The sequence below is a fragment of the Eschrichtius robustus genome, chromosome 3, assembly GCF_028021215.1.
Source record: "Eschrichtius robustus isolate mEscRob2 chromosome 3, mEscRob2.pri, whole genome shotgun sequence".
Lineage (NCBI taxonomy): Eukaryota > Metazoa > Chordata > Mammalia > Artiodactyla > Eschrichtiidae > Eschrichtius > Eschrichtius robustus.
Genome location: NC_090826.1, coordinates 163,027,048 through 163,051,632, shown reverse-complemented (window position 1 = coordinate 163,051,632; position 24,585 = coordinate 163,027,048). Strand labels below are relative to the sequence as shown.

Below are 24,585 nucleotides of genomic sequence, written 5' to 3'. Positions count from 1 at the left end.
GAGAAAGGGCAGGAGCTTGCAACTCAGACAACTGCATAAGTGCTTTTCCCCCGAGACAACCATTGCACATCACTGAAGTACCTCACATTTCAACACACATTTCTAGGTTTAATAAAATTAATCATTTTTATTTCTTCATCAAGGACATTCTTAAGTGGAAATGTACTTTAAAAAAACCTCCAAATGTGTAATTGTAATTCTTCAGTAATTAAAAGATGAAGAATACAGTGACTAATACAGTTTGGCGCCCCTGCCTTGATTCATGCAGATGCCGGCAGTTTCACCCATCGTTGTCTTACACCATCAGAGCAAATGTCCACACAGTAAAAAACAAAAAAGACAAAGGATGTCTGAATATTACATAAAAATAGTTTTGAACTCATGGACCCAATGAAAGGATCTTGGGACTCAAATGGTCCACAGAGTACACGTTGAGAGCTGCTGTAATAGGTAATCTAAAACTAACTATATCAAGTTAGTAGGAACACGGGAATGATATGATATGGAAATAGATATTAATGGAAGCAGGAAGCAGGAAATGCCCACTGCATTCCCAGTGGTGGACTGGTGTCCTTCATATCAAGTCTTGTCAAATGATTTAACTCTTTAACTTATGTGCATGTGTAACTTAGATTTTAAAAACTGATAAAAAGACAATTTTTAAAAAAATTTAAACATCGTAAGTAATTTAAGCATTCTTCCAAAACACAATTTACTGCTTCAGATACACAAAGGATTAGAATACCCCTTCAATGGATAAACATGGTTATGTACAATGAGCTTGAAATGTTTCATTTTTAATGTTGATGTGATATAAGCTATAGCTCTTTGTCAGCCAATTCTAGTAGTAGAGGTAGATAAATTATAACTTATTCCAGTTCTGCCAGGAGAGTTGTGTGCTTGTGTGCACGTGTGAGTGTGCATACATGAAGATGAGCCTTTTTTGAGAGTGGACAGTGTGAACTCTTGAATTATTAAGCACTAGATGTAACAGAAATCCTCCCCCATCTGAGAGGAAATGACATCCTTTGGATTAAGCTTTCTTGCTGACTGCAAGACTCACTCAAAGAGGGTCAATGCCTCTCTTCCCCAATGCTCACTGTTCCAGAGTCACCTTACAGAGACAGACTTATAGGGACGGGCGCACACTTCACACCCCACGGTAGCTTTTCTGTGGGTAGGTCCAAGGTTCAGAACCAACCCATTGATTGGCTATCTTCCCTCCTAGAATAAACACAGACTTAGAGCAGCATTCCTGACAGAAATACAATTTTGGACAAATGGAATTGAAAGGTTAGATTCATAACGGTGAAGAAAGGGATATGTGAGGAGGGCTGGTAAGCCTGTCCCCAGGAAGAACAGCCCAAGCGCCTTCTTTCCATGATGACTTAGACTCACTCTTCTCCAGGGGAGGTGGGAGAGAGATGTGGAAGGAACGACTCAGTCACGCTCCTGTTTATGGTGAAAATACACTGGACCAGATTAATTAACACAGTCATTATCGTGGCAGTTTCCAAACACAGCAATAATGCTAACAGCATCACATGCGCAAGGTAAGAGAAAAAAGAGCAAATCTGGGCAAATCAGGATTGTGACATTTATGTGACTAGGCATTTAAAGTAGCTGTTTTTTTCTTCAGTAATTAAAAGTGCATTATTCAAATAGTCACTTTAGTCTTATTTTTCGAGGAAAAATATTTTCAGTGTGAGCTACTTTATCTACTTTTCTACTTCTTCAAAAAGTATTGATCCAGAACGTTATAATGTAAATCTTCTCAGAAAGTGGGTTTTTTTTTTAATCCTACAATAAAAATACTAAAATGTTCAGATCATGGGCCTTTGTCCTGTAAGATTAATTCTCACCAAATACTAAACGTGAACTTCATGTGCCAGAACATCTCAGTCACCACAGTTTCCATGTCACACCTTCCGTCTCATACAGATGAGCACGGAAGACTCACCAGGGAGAGCGGTAACTGATCTGCTGCTTAGTGTCTGAAGGGGGCGGCATGGAACCAGAGGACCTTTTAACTCAAGGGTTCAAAATGGCCTATTCGAGCCTCAAAAATATAAGCACATATTAGACCAAAGTTGGTAACTGCAGCCCAGGACTCTTAACATTTCCTGGGTGAATAACCAGAGGTTGGGAGCGGATGAGGGAGAAAAGTGAGACTTGGACTTGATCTCTGGTGCCTTCCCATTCTGCCCTGCCTGCACAGGGTCACAGCAGCACCCAGGTACACTCAGGGGGAGGTGTCGGGGCAGCTCTGCCTGCTGCTAATACACGCAGACAAGGGCAGCAGAGAGATATTTCTAAAGGTGGAGTCAAGAGCTAGACAGGGTAATATACCTCTGCTTCCTCTAATAATACAACATCTACTATTTATTTCTGGATTACTGCTCAGTTAGATAAACAGTTCACCTAATCCATAGCTATATAAATAACCAATGTTAAGATGCATTTTTCAAGCTACCCGGATGGAATTCCTATCTGGGTCCCACCCTGTTTTCCCACAGCATGGCGCCTGTGCTTCTGCCCTGGCACTGACCCCAGTCTGACCTTCGTCAGAGGGCTGTGCTCTAAGCCTCACTCATCTTTACTTCCCAGTCCCTGACACCTGGCATATTGTGAGTGTCTCAGAACACTAAATGAAAGGAAATACTGACTTGAATCTATTCTTCAATTGAACTGTCTTTCTCCTCCCAGGATCAGGGAGTGACAAAATGATTCGTGACTTTTGTCATAGGTTAAGCTGATGAAGTTACTCATCACTTATCTTATCAATGGATGGCATTAAAAAGGAGGTTGTTTAAAGTAGGAACCAATGCTAATACAGGTTGTGAAGCCAGTTAGTGGGATCCCTGTGACCCTTGCAGTGTTTATGGACACCAAGATCAGGGTGGAGGAGGGGGAGGGCGAGATTCTTCTACATTGTGGGTGGTCAGGGTCTAGTTCTCCCCCATAGCTGCAGCCCAGCTGGGCGTCAGGAGCCCCCTGAGCCCACCGCCCAGTAGTTAGGGTCATAGAGCCTGCCCACCATCGAGGCCACAGGAGTCACTCACTGCCACTTTAAGAACACTACTGGGCTTCCCTGGTGGTGCAGTGGTTAAGAGTCCACCTGCCAATGCAGGGGACACGGGTTCGAGCCCTGGTCCGGGAAGATCCCACATGCTGCGGAGCAACTAAGCCCGTGCACCACAACTACTGAGCCTGCGCTCTAGAGCCTGTGGGCCACAACTACTGAGCCCGCGGGCCACAACTACTGAAGCCCACGCACCTAGAGCCCGTGCTCCACAACAAGGGAAGCCACCGCAATGAGAAGCCCGGGCTCTGCAGCGAAGAAAGCCCGCGCGCAGCAACCAAGACCCAGCGCAGCCAAAAATAAATAAATAAATTTATAAAAATAAAAAAAAAAGAACACTACTGGCTGCCCCCCTACACACACACACACACACACACACACACACGTACAGGTAAAGGACACGTGCAGGTAAAGGACAGCCAATTAGAATAGCCCATCATCCCTCACTGACATCCTACACCAAGACACACTGAGAACAGGCAAAGCCCTACCTCAGCTGTCTAAAGCACTGTGCTTTGTATCCCCAGGAACTAGTATGGTGTCTGGCTCAAAAAATGTTTGCTGAATGGATGAATAAATGTATGACTTAACACAGTGTGGTTATAACATAATGACCCTGCTTTTCATGTCTAGGTACTGACACGACAGAACAGTACCGTGGAGAAGACATTGAACCAAAGCCGGAAGACCTGGGCTCTGGAAGAAATAGCTTCTCCCGCTTCTCTTACCGCCTAGCCTCGTCTGTACCCACCTCCTAGGCACAATGCAGCCTTGCCTCTAACCCTGCCGACTCTCATTCACATCTGCCTCTGGACCAGGGTCCCACAGATATCCTGGAGGCCAGGTGTTCAGACCTGAACTCTTTCCCTGTGTCTTCCCTCGGCCTCACCCCTTCAGCCTTCCTTGAACTAGTTAAAAGCTCACCACCATGTGGCACCCGACGCAGAAACCCAGGTGTCCTCCTCAACTCTCCTCTTCTTTGTCCCACCATCCTTAAGGTCTTGGGGCTTTATCCGCAACATCCGTGGAATCAGTCATCCCTCACCCAAGCCCTCTGCTGCTGTCTTTCTCCAGGCCTCACCACCTCCCAAAGCAGTGCTCTGCCTTCCTCCCTCTCTCTCCCTGTTAGCAGTAGCATTGCTACCCTACCCCAAAGAGTTGTATCTACATGTGGCTTCTCATTGCCTAACTACCAGGGCCCTGTACGTAGTGAGTAGGAATGGAGCCCACACGGGGCCCATTTTCAGTGTCACCTCGGTCCTCTGCCTCTTCGCCAGCCCGCAACACACCATTCTCACGATATCACTGTGCCTTCACATATCTTCTCTTCTTTCCACTTTCTTGTAATCCTGTCCCCAGATGTGCCTTCCTAATGATAACAAGCAGGGGTGTAGATTCAGGGTGCTACGAAGTAACAGTATGCAAGAGAGTTTAAATACTTGGTTCTAATAGGTGTTACATGTTTACAATATGTATTCAGTGTATGTTTATTCAATAGATATTATGCTAGGAACATATATACCTTATAAAACATTTAATGAGTAGTTACTGTAATTAATATATTTACACCAATTAACCCCAAATGCCATGTTGGTTCATTTTCCACTGAGCCTATTGCATAATTAGAAGTTAGCAACTACTTTGAAGAGGTGGAAAGGTTTGTGATGTTTAAATATGTGACTTCCTTTTTAATTAGTCCATTTTAGTTTCCATTGCCTTTTCTGCCAAATATTTTCTATAAATTGCTAACAAGTGATAGAATTGACTGATTTCACTGCAAGTCCTTTTATTTCCTTTGCCCACCCTTTCTAAGAGACGCAAATAAACTCTGTTAAAATGAAAATATAAGGGTAGAATGAGGGGAAACATATGAATAATTTTCAACCTAAGTAATTAAGTCTTAGAAGTCTCAAGAGGTGATTGTGTAATTTAAAATAAGAAAAGGAAGAAAGAAAAAGAGAGAAGAGAGACTGGGCGAGGTGAGGAGAATGAAGACCGAAGACTAGGAGCTAAATAAGGACAACTGTCAGGATAGGACTTGCTTAATATTGAAGTCAGATAAAACCAGAACTCCCTCATCAAGTTTACTATTAATATAAAACTTATACTATTATTAACTTGTAGAAATGCTATCTACCAAACTTCTTAATTCCAACAAATGACTAAGTGCATGCTGAATAACACATTTGTTGACTAAATTGTTCAGAGTTCAGAAGTGTGGGATTCCTCTGTGCAGGGGTTGGCTATTCACATTAATTTGTACCTCAGTTCCCTCGTCTTTAAAATGAGCATCACCATCTCCTTACTTCAGAGGACTGTTATGAAGCTTATCTGAGTGAAAACACACAAAGCAGCAAGCACCGTGCCTGGCATATGGTGTGCACTCAGTAAGTGTTAGCTGTAATTATTATTCTTATTACTATGAAACTAAATCAATAACATGCACATACGGCTCAATATGTGCATATTGAATTGCAAGTTGAGAGACAGTGAACTTGATAACTTTGGAGAGAAACCAAACCAGAAAAAGGATGAGCACCCCGCTAGGGGAGTGTGAAATGTTAAAAGCTCAGCTGTCTGTTCACAGGCTGACACAGCTGAGAGTAGAATGGGGCTCCAGTTTTCCTCTTTGTAAATGGAGAAACTGCCCAGGGTCATGAAGTAAGTGGCAGAAGTGGGGATGGAATTAAGATTTGTGGTTCATTGCACTCTACCGTCTCCACGGTCCCCAAAGCAAAGGTCATTTCAATGGCTGAAGCACTTCTACCGTCTCCACGGTCCCCAAAGCAAAGGTCATTTCGATGGCTGAAACACTTCCTGCCCTTTTTAGCCAACCAGCCACACTCTCAGCCACCAATCAGTGTCCCCTCCTCCGTAGCAAGTGGATTTGCTGCCCTTTTTCTAGAACAGTAAAGCTTCGAAACTACCCTTGTTAGAGGCCAGCGTCCCCTGCTCCTCATTTTTTCCACAAAGCACCAGCTACCCCCATTGATCTTTTCTACTCATTACTTGTGGACAAGAATGTTCATTTCTCTGCTCTCTGTCCCTCTCTTACCTCCTAAGGGATTCAGCAACGTGGCTGCTGCTTCTAAATGGCCAGTTTCAGAAACGGTGACTCAGCCCTGAATTTTGAACAGAGTGTCTGGAGGGAGTGGTCCACCTAACCTGACGGCAGCAATTAATCCCTCAAAGCACCTACGCCACTGGAGCATTCTACCAAAAAGGCTATTTAGTTGAAAAAGTGCAATCTGTCCTTCGAGGAAAACAAGGCAACTGTTGTCTTCAGCAAAATCTCCGATACACAATCTTAGCTGAAGTGGGTTCTGAATGCATCTTGAAGCTACAGAGTGAGCCCTGCGAAACAGCCGTGTTCAAGGTGGTCATCATGTCATGACTGCTGGAAGCTGAGCTCAGATACAGGGATGCCTCAGTCTTCTGATCACCAGTTCCACCATTTTCTTCAGGCTTATGTGCATTGTTCCAGGTATGGCTACCTCACCTTTAAATGTCCTGTTAGGCTGCAGGTAGGCAGAGAGTCATGCTGTATGAAGAGTCGATCAGGCTGATTTTGTAGAATTTCTCACTGTGGGATCTCATTTTGTGTGCGTGTGTGTGTGTGTGCCTAAAATTTCATTAAAATCCAGTGCTTAGAAGTAAAAACAAAAATTCAGAACGACTGAACCTAATCCTTAAAACAATCTTAGGAGAGAGATACTATAAAAGGAGATATTGATATTTTATGTGGCAAAACGTCACCCAGCTAATGAGCAGGTGAGCCAGACCTCCATGCAGACCTGGGCACCCTGTCCACTACCCCAAACCGAGTTCCATCTTCACTGGAGATCTTGGCCAATGGGGTCCTTTCTAAAGAATGTGTGTTAGGACATTGAGTTTAAACATATAGTATTCTGTTCAATTAAGACCACACTGTTGGCAAGGAAAGGGCCCTGTGGCCTCTTATTCATCTTAGGAAATTAATATAATTCATGATGAGATTCTCAGTATTAGGCGTGTTCAGTCTGTCTCTCAGATGAGCTAAAACATGCCTCACTAGATGGCAGCATTGCTTCCACAGCCTTTTCTGTTTGTTTTTGGCCCATCTTTGTCTCAAGCTTTGTCCCCATCGGCCTCTCCACCTCCCAGCGAGAACATGTAGCACAGGGCATTTATTTCTACACGACTGTGCAGAGCAGTACAACATGAACGTGGACTTGCAAGTCCTAGTGACTCAGAATTGCCCCAAAGAAATGTTAGCAGAGTGTGCTGCGAGTGGCTCTCCCCAGGATGTGGAATGTTGAACCAATTTGGGGAGCCGGCCCCTTCCCCTGGTGGGGAGGGGCCAGTGCAAAGAAAACTCCTTGAATCCCAGCTCCGGCGTGTTCTAGCTGCGTGACCTTGGGCGGGTCACTTGACACTTCTGGGCCTCAGTTTGTCATCTGTAATTCACAAGGGCAGCCTTCTCATCTTGCTTCCACTAGGGTCTCTGGGGTCTGTTTGCTTTAACAGAAAGGGAACCCGTCATGAACAGGCTAATTCAATCTTCGCACTGATACTTCTCCTCACAGCCTGAGCCACAGGGACTGAGGGAAACCAGCCTTGCTAAGGTGATGGAAACTGCCAGACTGGCTCCGATTAGTAATTAGGAAACTCCTGGTCACAGCCTTTAATATGGACGTGGCTGCTGCTATGTTTGCTTTTCACCTGGTACCTTTCTCCTCCCCGGAATCTCAGTCCCTCCCAGGCACTCAGATAAGCTTCCGAAGGGGTACGTTAACACTTTGAGGCCACTGGTGCAGCAGCAATGCACTAAATGGTCTCCAGAGTCCTAAAAATGGTGACTAATATGCTTCCTAAACACCTAAATTACTCCCTGGGAATGGTTTAGGCATAAGAAATACATGACTCATTAACTAATCTTCACAAATACTCCATAAGACAGAAGCATGCGAATTTGTCACGCTGAAGACTGTTAGCACAGTAAAATCTCAATTTAAAATTAATTAGGTGTGTGCCTGCGGTGGGGTAGGCAAAGAGCAGACTTGAAGTTTCCAATTTATTGAAGATTCCAAATTATGTAATAATTTTAAAATAATTTTAAAAGAAAAACATATTTTATAAATAAAGATGTAAGTGAATAATAAGAATGCAAGTGTATTACAATTACATTTACCAAAGGTGTAAACTAAGGAAAGCAAGAATGAGAGACCCGAGGACTATTTCAAAGTGCTCTTTCAATGGGAGTTAACTCCAAAATAATGAGATATTACTCTTTTGAATTAATTTAAATGCTACCCTCTACTACTCTGTAGAATTTTAAGTGATTCATGTTTATATACTGCCGCCCCTCCTCCTTTAAAAAGGTCTTCAAAAATGGAGAAAAATGGGTCCATGGGCCTTTCAACATTTTATCAATGTACTCACTAATGGTGGGATGAGATCATCCTGTTTAGACTATGACCTTCTCGTGTAAGATGTGGTGCACACACGGAAAGCTGGTTTCTGGTAATACGTGGAGGTGGCTGACATTGCCGGATAACATTTATTTCATGAGTTTAATATCATTGTGTGGTTTGGGTCTTGTTTTTTCATCCACCACTGGTTCTTATATTGGAAAAGAGGGCCCTGATTCCATTCAGTCTTGAGTCTGCGGAATCTGCGTTGACCAAGAGGAGATGCCCTCAAGTTTCAAGTCCCTTCACGGAGGGGTCACCAACGTGTCAGACACGATGCTAAGTGTTCCACATACATCATCTCATATAATGCCCATAACAGCGCTGCAACGGACCACCTTGCAGAGGAGAAGGTAGAGACACATAACAGTAAGACGCCTGCTCGAGGTCACACAGTAAGCAAGGAAGCTGGACTTTTATTTCGGGTGCATGAGCAGCAAATCTAGCGTGACCCAACATCTAGTCCCTCATTGTTTGAGACTTGGATAATCTCATTGATAAGTATCAGCCTCAGAGTTCCAAAAAAAAAAAAAAAAAATCTGTGTACTTTGTCATTTAAAAAAAGCAGTAGCCGTTGTTACCCCCTTGGGTAGCTCACTGCAGACAGTGAGCTTGGCTCCTTTCCTCAACTCTACGGAGAAAGCGAGTATTCTGCCTGAGGAAACCAGGGCTGGGGAGGATGGCCAAATGGGAGAGGAGGTGAGATGCTGCCTAAAACAAAGATAACTGTGAAAAAGGGTCACATCCAGGGAATCTTCCCTCTAGCAGGATTTCACCTCCCTCGCGCAGCAATCCTCAGCTCTGCCCTCCACCCCAGCCTGGCCTCGGAGAGCTGGAGGAGAGGCGTGAGTCAGCCCCCCTCTGCTTGAGAGAGAGTACCACATTCCCACACCCCTCAGCTCCCACGCATGCAAAGGACCGAGGGGAGAATAAGAAACACTTTTAAGCCGCACAGCACCTTACTCACTATTTCTAGCCTCTTTCTAGGGCCTAGAAATATCTCTGAAGGAGAAAAACAAAAGCACAGACCATTCCACCAACTTAACCCAAACGATCAGCTTGGTCAGTAGAAAAGGAACAGAACCTTTCCAGCACTAGTCAAATTAGGTCCTCAGCGTAAGCTGAGCTACCCCAGGGAGCGCTCCAGGAAGTACTGTTTACATTTACACCTATGGCTGTGAAAGCACAGCTGACTTTAAAGGTAGTATGTAAGTTCAGCAGAGGGGGTGGTTATTACACACACAGAAAAAACACACAAAAAACTCATGTGTGATTTTTTTTTTTTTTCATTTCACCTGACTCTTGAGGTATTCTCCATCTGGATATGGGTGTGTGTGGATACGACTCTTCCCTCACTTTCTTGGCTTTGCCCTTTGCATCTTTTCCCCTTCCCTTAATTTTTCTCCCTGCACAGAACAGAATGGGAATGGTCCACTGCTGACCAGCTGTGAACATCTGCACCTCCTTCGTTTTTCAGAAGTGGATCAGCAAGGAAGAAGCATGGGTGTGCTCACCTCCGCAACGCTACCTTCACCTTTCACCCATCCGTCTGTCTGGCATCTACGTGGCATCTATCTATATGTAGTGAGAGGAACTAGTGCCCCCCCCCCCAATTCATGTCCACTCAGAGCCTCAGCATGTGACCTTATTAGGGTCTCTGCAGATGTAATTAGTGAAAGATTGGGATGAGATCATACTGCCTTAGAGTGGGTCCTAAATTCAATGACCAGTGTCCTTTTAATAAGAGGGAAGGGACAGAGGAGAAGATCTTGTGAAGACAGAGGCAGAGACTGGAGTGACATAGCCACAAGCCAAAGAACACCGGCTGGAAAAGACAAGGAAGAATTTTCCCATTGAGACTTCAGAGGACCACGGCCCTCCCAACACCTCAGTTGTGGACTTCTAGCCTCCAGAACTATGAAACAATAAATTTTTGTTATTTTAAGCCACTTAGTTTGTGGTAATTTTATTATGGCAGCCCTAGGAAACTGATATACTATCTTTCTGTCTATCTATCTATCTATCTATCTATCTATCCAACTTCATTGTTCCCTTCCTTACACTTATTACACCACTGCCAGATAAATTGTTCGTTAAAGCTGTGGTTCTTTGCCATGGCAGTTAAAACAAAGCCTGGGTCCCGCCCGAGATATTCTGATTTAATTGGTCTGGAGTATGGCTTAGACGCTGGTATTCTTCTTTAAAGCTTCCAAACAATTCTAGTGTGCAGCCAAGTTTGAGAATTCCTGCTGTCAAGTAAGGAAATCTTTCCATTCTCCTGCTCTGAAATCTCCAGTGGCTGTCTTCTGCCTACCAAATTAAAAAACGAGAGCAACTAACACTTACCTTCTGCTCTGCAATGTTCAAGGTGCTTTCAAATTCATGTGAACGCTCGAAACACCAGATGACATAAGAAGGAATACTGGGGCAGTTCTATGAAACCCCTACAATCTGGTCAGCAGACCCTACAGAGAAGATGAGCTTCCTTCTGTAGATATTCCAGCCAAGTCTCTCCACAACGCTCCCACCCCTGGCTTCGAATGTTTTCTGCAGTTTCAACATATGAGATACTTACATAACGGTAATTACTAGCTACCCGATGGAGAGTGCCTGTGATATGCTTGTTATTATGATGCTATAACAATAGGGAAATCTGAGACAATTGAAAACCATCCGCGCAGTACGAGTAACCTCTCATTCTGTGGAGGCACCCAAATGAAATAATCTGACTTGCTAATGTACTGTCTGATCCACCGGGTAACGTAGTTTGTTGTGTGCGATGAAGAGGCCACGTTCTTGGCCATCCTGCAGGTTTCCACAGCAGCTCCTTGGTCTGCATACCTCATTAGCTTCTCCTACCAAGCTTTTCAGCTACCAGATGCTTATTAGTCTCCTATTCCTGTTCCTGAAGCAAATTACTGAAAGTTTTGCATCGTAAAACAGCACACATCTATTCTCTATTCTGTAAAGTTCAGGAGGTCAGACATCTAAAATGCGCTTGCAGGGCTGCTTCTTTCTGGAGGCTCTAGGGGAGGATCTGATTCTTGATTTTTCCAGTTTTTTAGAGGCCGCCTTCACTCTTTGGCTTACAGCCCCTTCCTCCCCCTTCAAAGGCAGCAAGGTTATATCTTCTCTCTTCTGACCTCTGCTTCTGTCCTTACATCTGCTCTTTCTGACTCTGATCCTCCTGTCTCCCTTTTATGAGGACCCTTATGATTACATTGGACCCACACAGATAATCCAGGATGATCTCCTCATCTGAAGATCCTTAACTTTATCATATCTGCAAAACCTCTTTTACTTTGTAAGGTAGCATATCCATAGGTTCCAGGGATCAGGACATGAACATCTTTGAGAGGCCCTTATTCAGCCTACCACCCAAGTAAATGACCAGATAAAAAAACATTTTTGTAATTTCCTGATGAAGTTTGGGTGTTCCCTTCAGCCCATAGCCCTGCCCGTATTTATAAGAGGTTATGACTTTTTTGGAATTTCACCCTGAGCACCATATTCTTGAGAAATGCTCTGTCCATGACTGAGTATACAAACTGATTCCTTTTCTTGTGTTCAGCATTTGTCAGAATTTATAAAGATGATAAATAACACTCATTTGGCCATCTATAAACAGGAAAAAACAAAAACCCATGATGTTAAAAGATTGTGACATCTTATGCTATTGGCCTGGCTGGACAGAGCAGCAGCAAATGGGCAGCAAATTGGCACTCGGGCTGGCCCAAGAAGGGCACTTTGCATATTTCAGGAACAGGCAGCTGAGCTCTGGAAGGCTGCAAAGAACGTGAATGGGAATCCTCCACTCCTGACACACTGCAAACACCTGCCCTGCTCCTTCGTGAAAAGTGGCTCAGTGAGGAAGGAGCACATGTGCACCTCACCCCGCAGGCATCAACTGTACTACCCACGTGCTTCCAGGTTCCACAGATCCATCACAGTCAAAGCCTCTGAGTACTGGAGCACTAGTGAGCGAAAGTCCACCTTCCTCTTCCAAGGGTACCTGGAAGTCCTCCATAAAAGGGTCAGCACCAAGTCCTCCCATGGCTTCTGACCTCTGAAGAGCAAGGCTTAGGTACCGCTCGGTTCAGCAAACCTGGAGCTGTTTCCAGGTTGGTGCTACTATTGCCTGCCTCTTGCCCGCATCTTCAAATATTCAATACAAACTCTAATAATGCCTTTGCTCACTAGGCACAATTAATTCCTAAAGATATAATTAAGACAATCCCTCACTGACTTCAACCAGAGTTCAGCCTGGAATTATCTCTAACATTGATTCCAGTGGTTGTTGTCTGAGAAAGCAGGATAATTTTTATCAAACTCATTTTCCCTCAAATCAAGAAATGCGCATTGAATACTTCATCACATTAAGGCTTCATTACGGATTTATTACTTATGTATTAATCTAACATCTTCTCGAATTTTCTTGACAAGTTCAATTTATCAAAGTCCTATAAAATAAAGTTCTTCTACCCTTTCAAATGCCCCTGTATTGAGGGGGACATCAAAAAGCTACCTGGACTACTTTCATTGCCTCCAAGGATTTATTGACTATCATTAAGATACTTCAGGTTAAAGATTAGCTTGGAGCCAATTAACTGGTGGTTTCCACCAAAAACCTTGAGGTCTGGATAGGTCTTATAGCCTGGAATTTTTTCCTAAATCTAGGGCCAGTCAGGAGAAACAGCTTTAGTGTTTCCTTGAGATTGGAGCTTTCCCTAATGAGCAGCCATTTTTTTATATGTCAGTTGCTGTCAGAAACAGGAGAATAAAATGAATCTATGTTCTCAATGAGCAAAAGACATCAAACATAATCAGGAAGCTCTACCCAAAAGACACCTCCAATCTCTCAACCTTGGGTTTCTCCTCTGGCAATGAGGGAGCTGAAAGAGAGCTGATAGTGGTTTCCCTGCGTTACAGTTTACAAAGTACATTCATACTTTTTTCTTAATTGTTCTCCATGTTTTCTTGCAAGGTAGGGATTTCACTCATAAGGAAATAGACTAAAATGTTAAGCTACTAAAATGAGGTTCAACAGTTGGTGGAACCATGGACGTGAATTAGGCAGGACCATCTCCAAATCTCCCACCATGATGCAAAAGGCAATTACCATCCTATAGTAATCACCAGCGTTCTGTGATTATGAGCATTATGTAAAGTCTTTCCTGCACGTACTTACTGTAATAAATGTAAATCAGGCAAAAGCAGTTGTCATTCAAAAGAGGTAATTAATCTGTTGTGAACTACAAGGAAATAATCCAGACATGTCTTTTCAAAGTCAAAACTCATGTGATCAAATGAAAGTTCTAGAGCATTCTCTGCTTTCCATATATATGTATCGATGGTGTTAAATGTCTGCAAGTTAATAAGTCTTTCTTTGAAACAGTCCATCTTAACAACTTCTGTGAAATCAGCTTGCTATGAAAAATTATCTTTGTGGTTTGTTTGCCATTTTTGATATAATCTCAATGTCTCCTAACTTACTATTTTTCTTACCTCTCTGGGTAGGTTCAGATTTATCTGCGATGCTTATAGGTTCCCTCTCTTTCTGGAGGTATTTGAGAAACGTGAAGGATACAGCAAAAGAGAATCAAGAAATCTTCCTATTGCAGCCTTTGAAGACTGCTACACAGTGGTGTAGGAAACAGGGGACTTGAGGGATTTGAGGGAGACCCTTCTATCACCCATACAGAGGTTTTACCCTGCTCACTCTCGCAAAGCCTGCCCTCATTTTTGTCATCCTCCCTGCACTTAAGTGGCAGAAGGGCAGCGTCCTCTTCTCCCTTGCTTCTACAGGCTCCGGGTCTGTGGCTGTGGAGAAGCACCAGCGGCAGCAACAAAGTCTAGATGCTTCTCTGCCCAGGGAACAGCTCTGGCACTCAGCCAGAGGGCCATCTGCTCTGTGGGGAGGGATATGGGAGTAAGGGTGAGCAGGAAAAGTGAGGTCAGCTTTCAGAGCAGTCAACCATCTCTGCCGAGCTGGCCAGACTGTGAACTGCAGAATATTTACTGCCGGGAGACGTCCATAACAGGAGCCATTCAGTCTAGCCAGACCCAGAGCCCCCCCTCTAGGGCATCAGGAAGACATAGTCATGACACGGGGACACTGGTTCACAGCCAGGCACCAAATCTCTTGATCCCAGAGAGATTTCCTCTGATCCCTTTAACTACTGCTCAGGGGAAATGCAGGAATTAGCCTGTTCTGAGTTGGAAAGAAGCAATCCAATTTACCCAGGGCAATCTCAAGTTGGTAGTTTAGGGGAATCAACTTTGTATCTGGCTTTGGCCACATCAACCCACCTTGCCCCATGGGCTGGACTGGGAGCCCTTCTGCAGGCTCTCAGAGCAGACGGGGCATCTGTCTTGCACTCACCTCCCTGGCTTATAATGCCCCCTTCCGGGACTTCCCTGGTGGCGCAGTGGTTAAGAATCTGCCTGCCAATGCAGAGGACACGGGTTTGAGCCCTGGCCCAGGAAGATCCCACCTGCCGCAGAGCAACTAAGCCTGTGTGCCACAACTACCGAGCCTGCGCTCTAGAGCCCGCGAGCCACAACTACTGAGCGCACGCGCCACAACTACCGAAGCCCTCGCGCCTAGAGCCCGTGTTCCGCAACAAGAGAAGCCACCGCAGTGAGAAGCCCGCGCACCGCAACGAAGGGTAGCCCCCGTTCGCCGCAACTAGAGAAAGCCCGCGCGCAGCCACGAAGACCCAACGCAGCCAAAAATAAAATAAATAAATTTATTAAAAAAGAACAACGCACCCTTCCCCTGCTTCCTACCCTAAGGGCCACAGGACAGGAGGCTGGGTTTCCAGACCATGGCAGAAGCCCCCACCAACACATAGCATAGTGCCTGGCACTTGGTAGAGCTTAATAAACGTTTGTTATTGTACAGGAAATTCTTTTTCATCTGAAGTAGGGGGAAAAAAGGAGGAGCAGAAAGAATTATTACGCAAATTTTAAAAATGTACCAATACTCCCTAATCTTCCTTTTAAGCTGCATCTTTAGCTCTCCCCCTTACACAAACTTTCCCCACACTTTGAATATTTTATATGAAAGCACCAGTTCCAAGTTCTTCTGTCCTCACTCATCAGTGCTGTGCAGCAGCTGAATCTTCTAACTAGCACCTGATACACGTTACAAGTGCTCTGGGGCGCTGGAAGGTGAAATGTGAGTTGTCCGTGTAACATGAGTATGTGGCTAGCACAGCCCAGGATGTGTAGAAAATATGACCTGGGTAGAAGGATGTGCACCAGAGCATTTTATTTATAGTAGCAAAAACCTAAGCTCTAATAATTGATGCTTGGTTATATAAATTAGGACATACTCATATAATGGGTAGTATTTATATAATGGAATATGAGGCTACCATTAAAGATCATATTTTAGAAAAATAGATAATGGCATGGGAAAATGCACCTAGTATATTAAGTGAAAAGCAGATCAGAGAATTGAACATAATCACAATTTTAGAAACTGCATGCGTAGAAAATCCTGGGAGGAAGTACACCCAAATGTTAGGTAGTCTATTTCTGGGTGATGTTGATTTTTAAAGGCCTACTTAAACTGTTTCATACTTTTTAAATTTTATTTCACAACAGACATGTATTCTTTTTTTTTATAATTTTCAGAATTGTCTATTTTTAAACTACAAACCAAAAAAAAAAGCATATTATTCAACAGTGGAAAGAAGCTATTCTGTTCCTGCCCTAGATGGTTATGTTCAAGCATTAGACTATGAAGCCCCACCCAGGGTGCAAGGGGTTCCTCATTATATTTATATCTATAACCCAGAAAATTCTGTCCAAAGGTGAAGTGGCAGCCAGGCGCCCACAAGTCAAAAGAGGAGTCCTCTCCCTCGGTATATACCACGTCTGAAAAGAAACCATATCTGGAAGAGATGTTGACCAGAGATTGCTCTGGAGTAAGCTAAGAAAGTTGGAAGCAGCCGTGGCAGGGAAAGCCGTTCTCCTGGGCAGGGGAGAGCTGGTGTTGGCCTGGCACCGGCTCTGTGGCCACAGGTAATTATTCCATTTCTCTAAGCATCCTGATCCCCATCGGTAGAAGAAAGATCTAACATCTGCCCTGCCGACCTCACGGGCCTACTGGGGGGTTAAACAAAATGATGTGTGCTCTGTATTTTATAAACTACAAAGCATCCAGCAATGAAAAGTTTGGCAGCCCAGGAACGCTAACTTCTTAAGATAATGATCCATGCTCCCCACTTTCTTTCAAGATATCAAGAGGAACAATCTATATTCCCTTCTACACTCTAGAAATTTCACCAGGAATTTTATCAGCCACATTTAACTCAATTTATGTTTCCCAGTACCCTTGCCCCATGAAACAAAAACTATGCTATGTGTTCACTCAACGTGTTCCTTTTTTCTCCTGGGCATATGGACAGATCGGCCTGCCCAGACTCCCCTGAGAGAAGGTGCGACCAGGAGACTGAACTCTTGCCCCTTCCAGGCTGGGTGCCCACATGTCCCTGTGAGATCCTCCACCCTCTCTCTTCCTCCAGTTCCTGGCTGGTTGTACAAGGTCTGGTGGAAGACTCTGAGGCCTCCGGAAAAGGGTGATGTGCTAGATGGAGGAGGCTGAGTTCTGATAACAGAGTGGAAGGTCACCCACCAAACACCCCATACAACAGGGACACAAGCGAGAAACAACTCGAGACCACTTGCCGCCCCAATTACCTACCCCAGCTGATACACTCTACGACCTTGGCCACCTCTCCACCCCAGAGCGACAGTCAACACTTTCTGCTGCTTCCCACATGAGTGACTCAAGGGACGCAGAGAACACATATGGTAAAGCCAACCCTCTTCCAACAGAAAACTCACACGAGCAAAATTAAGACAAATATTTTAGATTCCTTGGCAGATTTAAGACCTGCTCTCTTATTTCTATAGGGAAACTTGAGAGTACATGCTAATTTAAATAACTGAGAAGAGAAAATAAGAAAAGGGGAACACTCGGTTGGTTACCTAATCCCACAGTATTTAAGGTGGGTTGCAAATAGAAAAGGGTTAAGGTCTATCAAGTTGGGAGAGATAAGGAAGGGAGTCCACCTCTCCTTCAGAGGGTAGAGACAATGGAAACAGAGCGCTATCTTGGATCACTGGTTCCTCATCTATTTTATCTCTATTTAGCATTGTTCAGCAGGGCTACATGGAAACATTAGGCTCTGAGTTGGGGAGTTCCCAGGAGGACAAAGTAGAGACAGGAAGTGTTGCCCACTTCTCTGCTTTAACTGTAGCCAGCCCTGCCCTTCCTTGCTCGGAGGCTACTTACCTGGTAGGGGTAGAGGGTGACCCCGTTGGTTCTCGACAGGGACCAGGTGCCGTCCAGGTACTGGTGAGCCTGGATGGCCACTGAGTTGAGGATGTTCCCATTGCTGGGGCTGGTGGCCATCTGGAGGCTGACCTTGGCCTGGTGGGTTGGAGACCCACTCTTCTTCTCCGCCCCATTGCTGACCCCGAGGCTGTTGGGTTTGCTGCTATGCTTATTGGTGATGAAGGCTGTGTAGTTGGAGGAGGCATAGGAGGTGGGCACAAAGGCCCAATCCCTGGGCTGCTGGAGCCCCCCCACGTGCCGGGACCCCACCGGAGTGGGGATGTTGGAGAGGGCTGGGGGCGAGCCGGGTGAGCCATCGAAGTGCTCACTGCCAGCCGCCTGTTCCAGGGTCAGCACCATCTGAATGGCCTCCTGCTTCAGCTGGTTCAGGTGTGTGGCGCAAATGTCACAGCGGTTGTCCCTGTCATTCCATGCCTTCCGGATGGTGTTGGGGACCTGGAGCTTGTCGTGAATCACAGCCGAGAAAGCAGGGTCCTGGAGAACACACAAACAAAAAAATAAGGAGAGCCTATCAATCAAGGCTGGTAAGCGCAATTCAGATGCCTGGTTTCTGAGTTAAGCCCTAGATGTACCCAAAGAGTTTGACTGTTTGATTGACATCCAGCAGAAATGAGCAGCCAGATTGGCAGACGAGCCTCTAGTTGACAAACACATTTGACAAATGTAAGATTTTTATAGTGGAGACTTTAAGGAATTTAAAAAAAAAAAAAAAAAGCTTTCTAAGCATCCTCCTTACCAGGCCAGTCAAATAAGAACATTCCAGATTCTTCCCCTTGTGTCCACTAAAGAATTATAGCTATACCTGGATGCTCCCAAGGTGGTCATTAAGTAGACACAAATGGTTGTCCGGGCCTGGCAGGGGTGAGTGCAGTCACTCTGGACCAATGCGTTGTGGGCCCCCGTGAACTACGGAAAGTTGGCAGCAGGTGGAGGTACTACTTGTGACCCAGAACAGAGATGCTATTCTAAGAAAATCCTAGCCTCATTAACACCATGTGCTAAGTGCCACTGGAAGAAAACCAAACTAAACAGATTCTGGACCAGATCTAGCCTCTCCAGCAGCCCAGCAAACCCCTACAGATTCACTCTGTTTACCATTGGCCCCATGGCAGGCTGGCCATACCTGTACCCATGTGTCTGATATCCTGATCCATCAAAAGAAAAATGTCTCCTTGATAAACAGTCCAAGATACTTTTCCCCAGAAACTTCATCTAAAACTACTAAAAACTCTTTCGTTCAGAAGCCCATATCTAAAAGAAATCTAAAAGAAAGTGAACTTAATGAGGATGATTTCTTTCATTTACTTTGCTTTAATTTTTATAGGAAAGCAAGACTGCACAGAGAAATAAGCACTAGGTGTGTTAACTGGGTATCAAAATATTTGGCTTCCAGTTCTGGTTCTGCTACTAATTAGCTGTGTGACCTTGGACAACTTATGTAGCCTCACTGAACCTCTCATCTGTCACGCAAGGCCGTGGCCTGTCTTTATTGTAAGGTCCTTCCAACTCCATGACTCTGTGTAGGGAAATGGAGACAGGAGAGGACAGTGTCTGCATATATGGACGGAGCCACTATGCTATTCTGGGGACCTGGTTGAACTTTTGAGATTCCACAATTGCTGCAGGTAATTGATGAGGCTTATCTCAAGGCCTATTTTCCTTAGGACATTGGAAGAAAAGCTTCCCTTCCGAAATTTGCTGGAGCTTTTTTGGGGTGGAAACCCCATCAGGGCTGACTGGAGTTTGATGAGCTGTGGGTGGCAAGGGAGATCAGCGGTGAGAGGGTCACCCTTAATTACGATCCATCTTGATTATGGGCTCCAGCATTTTGTTTCCCCTGTTTAAATACCCTGAACAACTCTTCAGCACGCACTGATTAATTGATTAATAAATCAAGAGGCCTCTTTACACAGCAGCAGCGAGGAGTGGCTCAGGAGGTGGAAACTCAAGACGGTCATAGAAAATGATGGGAAACAATAGGAGGTCAAGGGTGATCAAGTCTGGCTGACGAAGCGATGCAAACCACATGAGACCTGCTTGCGGCGCCCTCCTCAATGAGAGCTGCTTTGTCCAGAGTCCCTGATCAAAACTCAGCATGTGTGGGACCCAAAAGGGCCCCTTAGGGACCATTCTAGAGCAGACCATCACCTCAGTTTCCAGATAAGGAAACTGAGCTCCAAAAGTGTTAAAAGCTTGAACTACAACCAGACTTCTTGACCTCTAATCCATGATTTTCCCCTTCAAGAGCCAAAGAGCCATATTCATCAATGGACTCATAATTTTGCCCAGACTTAAGGCTTTTGCCACATTCATCTATGAAATGTTCATTTATTCAAAAGGAAATATCTGGGCCCCCATATGTGTCAAGATATAGATTCTTGGGCTTCCCTGGTGGTGCAGCGGTTGAGAATCTGCCTGCCAATGCAGGGGTCACGGGTTCGAGCCCTGGTCTGGGAGGATCCCACATGCCGCGGAGCAACTAGGCCCGTGTGCCACAACTACTGAGCCTGCGCTCCGCAACAAGAGAGGCCGCGATAGTGAGAGGCCCGCGCACCGCGATGAAGAGTGGCCCCCGCTTGCCGCAACTAGAGAAAGCCCTCGCACAGAAACGAAGACCCAACACAGCCAAAAAAATAAATACATAGATAAAAAAGTGAAATTCTTAAAAAAAAAAAAAAAAGAGCTGAATTGGATCTATGAGCATCTAGTGACAAAATTTAAATTAAAAACAAAAAGATAGATTCTTGCTTTTTCACATAATGAGAATTTTCCCTTGTCAATATATGTCATTTGAAAATGTGATTTTTTTTTAATGACCACATGGCATTTTATCCTGTAGCTGTTTTGTAAGTCACTTTTTTATTCCCAGATCTACTACATAATTAGAGGCAGCATGAGAAATCAGAGACTGGCATTCAAAAGCAATCTGCCACCCATGGCTTATGCTTTTAAGGCCCCAAACTATTTGGTCTCAAGAAACCTCAAATTAATTGCTTACTTAGAATATTTTGGTTAACCCAATCACCTGGAGGAAGCATCACAGTAAAAAAGGCAGCAATAAGATCAGTCCCATCCACACATCATAGTTTATTTTAGATCCTTGTAGAATCTAGATGTGACTCTGACATCTGCAGCTGGAGCAGAAAAGATACATCCACTCCACAAAATCAGCCTGGTGCTGGGAGCTCCTTTTCTCTCTTCTTCTTGGTTTTCACTGCTCTCCCTTGAAGCAGTTCCTTCCTCACTCAGCCTACTGCTATTTGCTGCTCGACTTGCCACAAGCAATGTATGTTGGCCTCCAATGTGCCACGCCGCGCAGCAGGCCGAAGATCTTGGGATGCACGAGAGGGGTTCCTGTTCTCTCTGAGTTCACCCTCCAGGGAACCCACTTGGCTCCTGGACTGCCAAATGCCACGCCCCCTTGCTGCCACCTCTAGTCTGGGACCAATCAGCACACACTCAGACCCGTGGAGCCCAGCGCTCCCCTCCTGGTTCCCGAGGGGTCTACAAAATCACCTTGAGCACCGGAGCTGAGCCCACCACCAGGATGGCCCCCCGACAGCCAGCAAGTGGCAGAGCCCAGAACCCACTGTTGTCTCATCCAGAGGAAGGAGGAGATGAATGCTTTAATGAGTCTTCAATTGCTGACGGATGTCAAAGAGGTGTTCCCTAAATTAAGCCACCCTTGATCTGAAACTTTATGTGAGTTCTTATCATCAAAAGGCTTCAGTAAGTCAAACGGTACACCTTATGGAAACTAAAATCCCTTTCAAGTGCTGGTCTACACTCTATAAATATTTCAGTGCAACTCAAAACTTCGAAGAGGAATGGTCAACAGACATAGCTTTCTGTAAGTGCTGGAACAAAGGGAATACTGCTTCAAGGGAGAGTAGTAATAAACAGGGAGAAAAGAAGGTTTCAGAATCATGGATGGCTCACACTTACTGAGCTTTCCTGACATGGACACAAGAAGAACTGTGGGAGTGCCCTCTGGTTTAGCTGGCACCAAAAGAAACTTGCACTCAGAGAAGGAATGAGTTAAGTGTGCAGTCTGGCATGCTACCTAGTGCATGGGCTTCAAACACATTCATATTGTCTAGTCCCGATTCATCTCGTGACTTCAGAAAATAGTCAAACGGGAATAACGGGAATCCATGAATGGCTAAACCTCTATTTTTGGAGTCATAATTTTTATTTCAGCACCTTTGAAAATGGGCTAACAGCAATTGGGCAACATTTTCATCCTAAACTTTCAATGTAAGTGTTCTGTGCCCAAAAGATTCTCATCTTTCAAAAATAATACAAAATTGTTATTATCCCACGTGTACCATGAAGAGGAATTCAAGAAAATACTTAGGAAACTGATAAAGGTTCTTAGAAGCAAAGTTAGGGATAAATGAAGTTAATGTGCAGACACCTAAATCTGCCTACTTAGTGACTGCTACAAAAGAACAAAGAAAACTCCAGAAAATGGTTTTCCAATCCCTTTAGTGCTCTTCCACTTCTTCTAGGGGCATTTCAGGAAACAGGTGTCCTGCCATGTCCCCTAGGGCTCTCGTAATCTAATGGCTCTCAAAGATTGACTCACATGTCTTCTGGCAGACTGCTCTAAGAGATCATGACTAAATCTCTCTTCCTCAGGCAAGGGCATCCGAACCCACGGCTTCCATAGCCATGTGTATCCCGGTGACTGGGAATTCTCCATCTCCATCCGTGCCTGGCCCTTCTCCTGAACTCTGAGTCTTACAGCCCCCTAGAAAGCATCATCCGGATAAATACTCTTCAAACTGACAATTCAAAATTAATTTTATTTTCCCCTAATCCTATTCTTATTCCAATAGTCACTATCGAAGTAAACAGTATTATTATCCACTCAGGCACCCAGGCTAGAAGTCTAGAACCTTCCTTGTCTCCTCCCTTTTCCTCCAATCCAATCACCAAGTGTGGTTGATGGTCCTTCCTAAAAGCTCTTGAATTGTCCCTCTTCTCCATGCCCACTGCCATGAGAAAGCTTTCAGCGTTTCTCACATCATCATGGTTTCCCTGATTCTAGCCTTGACCTCAAAACTCTCCCTCCACGAAAAAAAGGATTTAACTAAAATGCAAATATGATCATGTCATTATCCTGCTTTCCTGCACCTCTATTCTAAGAGCTATCTTCTTGTCTGTAGTTTTTATTTGTAGAACTATCTGCCTGTTAGACTGTCACTCCCTAAGAGGAAATATTCTTTTCATCTTTAACTCCCCCAAGTCTAGAATAGTGTCTACTTCACAGTAAGGGCCCAACAAATATTTGTGAGATAAATAAATGGAAAGAATTCAACCAAAGCTAAAACAGTCAATAATGAAGTTGGTCTTGGTCCATCTGTCATTTATTTTGTCTACGTGAGCTAGTCGCTTCTTATGAAATTGTCATGAAATAAACTCCTTCAACTCTAGGGTTGATACAGTTTTCCAGTTGTATTTGTTCTGCCTGGCTAAAGAGCCTAATGTGAGTCAACCATAATCTGGATATCCTCCTTTTATTTGAATCTTCCTTAAACTATTAAAATAGATTCTCTATTCTCTTGCCTCAATGCACAATCTATTATTACTCTTTTTCCTAAGTTCCCAAGAAAACAATATTTATATGCAAAGAATTTTAACCATCAGGCCAGCTCATCAGCAGGAAACCAAGAGAAATTTACCTAAAGGAAAACTCCAGATTAATACTACACACCTGGGCTTCCCTGGTGGCGCAGTGGTTGAGAATCTGCCTGCCAGTGCAGGGGACACGGGTTCAAGCCCTGGTCTGGGAAGATCCCGCATGCCGCGGAGCAGCTGGGCCCGTGAGCCACAATTACTGAGCCTGTGCGTCTGGAACCTGTGCTCCGCAACAAGAGAGGCCGCGATAGTGAGAGGCCCGCGCATTGCGATGAAGAGTGGCCCCCGCTTGCCACAACTAGAGAAAGCCCTCGCACAGAAACGAAGACCCAACACAGCCATAAATAAATAAATAAAAGAAACCTTACTTTAAAAAAAAAAAAAATACTACACACCTGGTCCAGCAGGGTTAGACCCCCCAGCAAGTAGGTAGCACGCTTATTTTCCAAGAGCCAGCAGCCAGCTTTCAACACGCGAGGCATGGCCGCTAATGAGGGTGGAGACTCTGGAACCCGAGCAAGAAAACAAGAACTGCCGCCCAGGCAAACCAAGCTGTTCACTAGCGTCCTCACTGTTTTCTGTCCCACTTCATCCTCTGAGGGATGGGTTGTTTGGCAATAAACACTCATGCCACTTGCAAGGACAGGATTTTTTTTCCAGATTATTTTAGCCCAAAGAGTACTTGGAGTGCATTTCCGCAAAGCCTCTGGGTCTGTGAGGAAAGCAACAGCTGGAGTCAGCGTCCAGCATGTGTTGTGCAAATTCCTGTTGATGTTTGCTCCCGGTTTATTATTCTAGAGGCCTCTAGTGACAAGCTTAACAAGATTTAAGCTGTTCTTCAAAGGCAGTTTCTTTCCACTTTGTTCCTAAACTTTCTTCTTCCATAAATGCTATCCCGTGAGGCCCAGAATGATGGCTAGAACTCCGAGAATGCAATGTTTTGTTCCCCACCGCGGGCAGTTTCCCAGAAGATCAAGGGAATTTACCCTCACACGCCTTGTAATCCTTCCACACGAGGGTCTGCATCCCCCGCCCCTTCC

The 24,585-nt window shown here is 44.7% G+C and overlaps 1 protein-coding gene across 1 annotated transcript in view; it reads right to left on the bottom strand.

The window, feature by feature from the left end:
- Positions 1 to 24,585, bottom strand: part of KIF26B (kinesin family member 26B) — a 479,220-nt gene that overhangs the window by 280,861 nt on the left and 173,774 nt on the right. Inside the window, exon 3 of the mRNA XM_068538512.1 lies at positions 17,840 to 18,376. Coding sequence (XP_068394613.1) covers positions 17,840 to 18,376 — 537 coding nt within the window. The remainder of the gene's footprint in view (positions 1 to 17,839; positions 18,377 to 24,585) is intronic.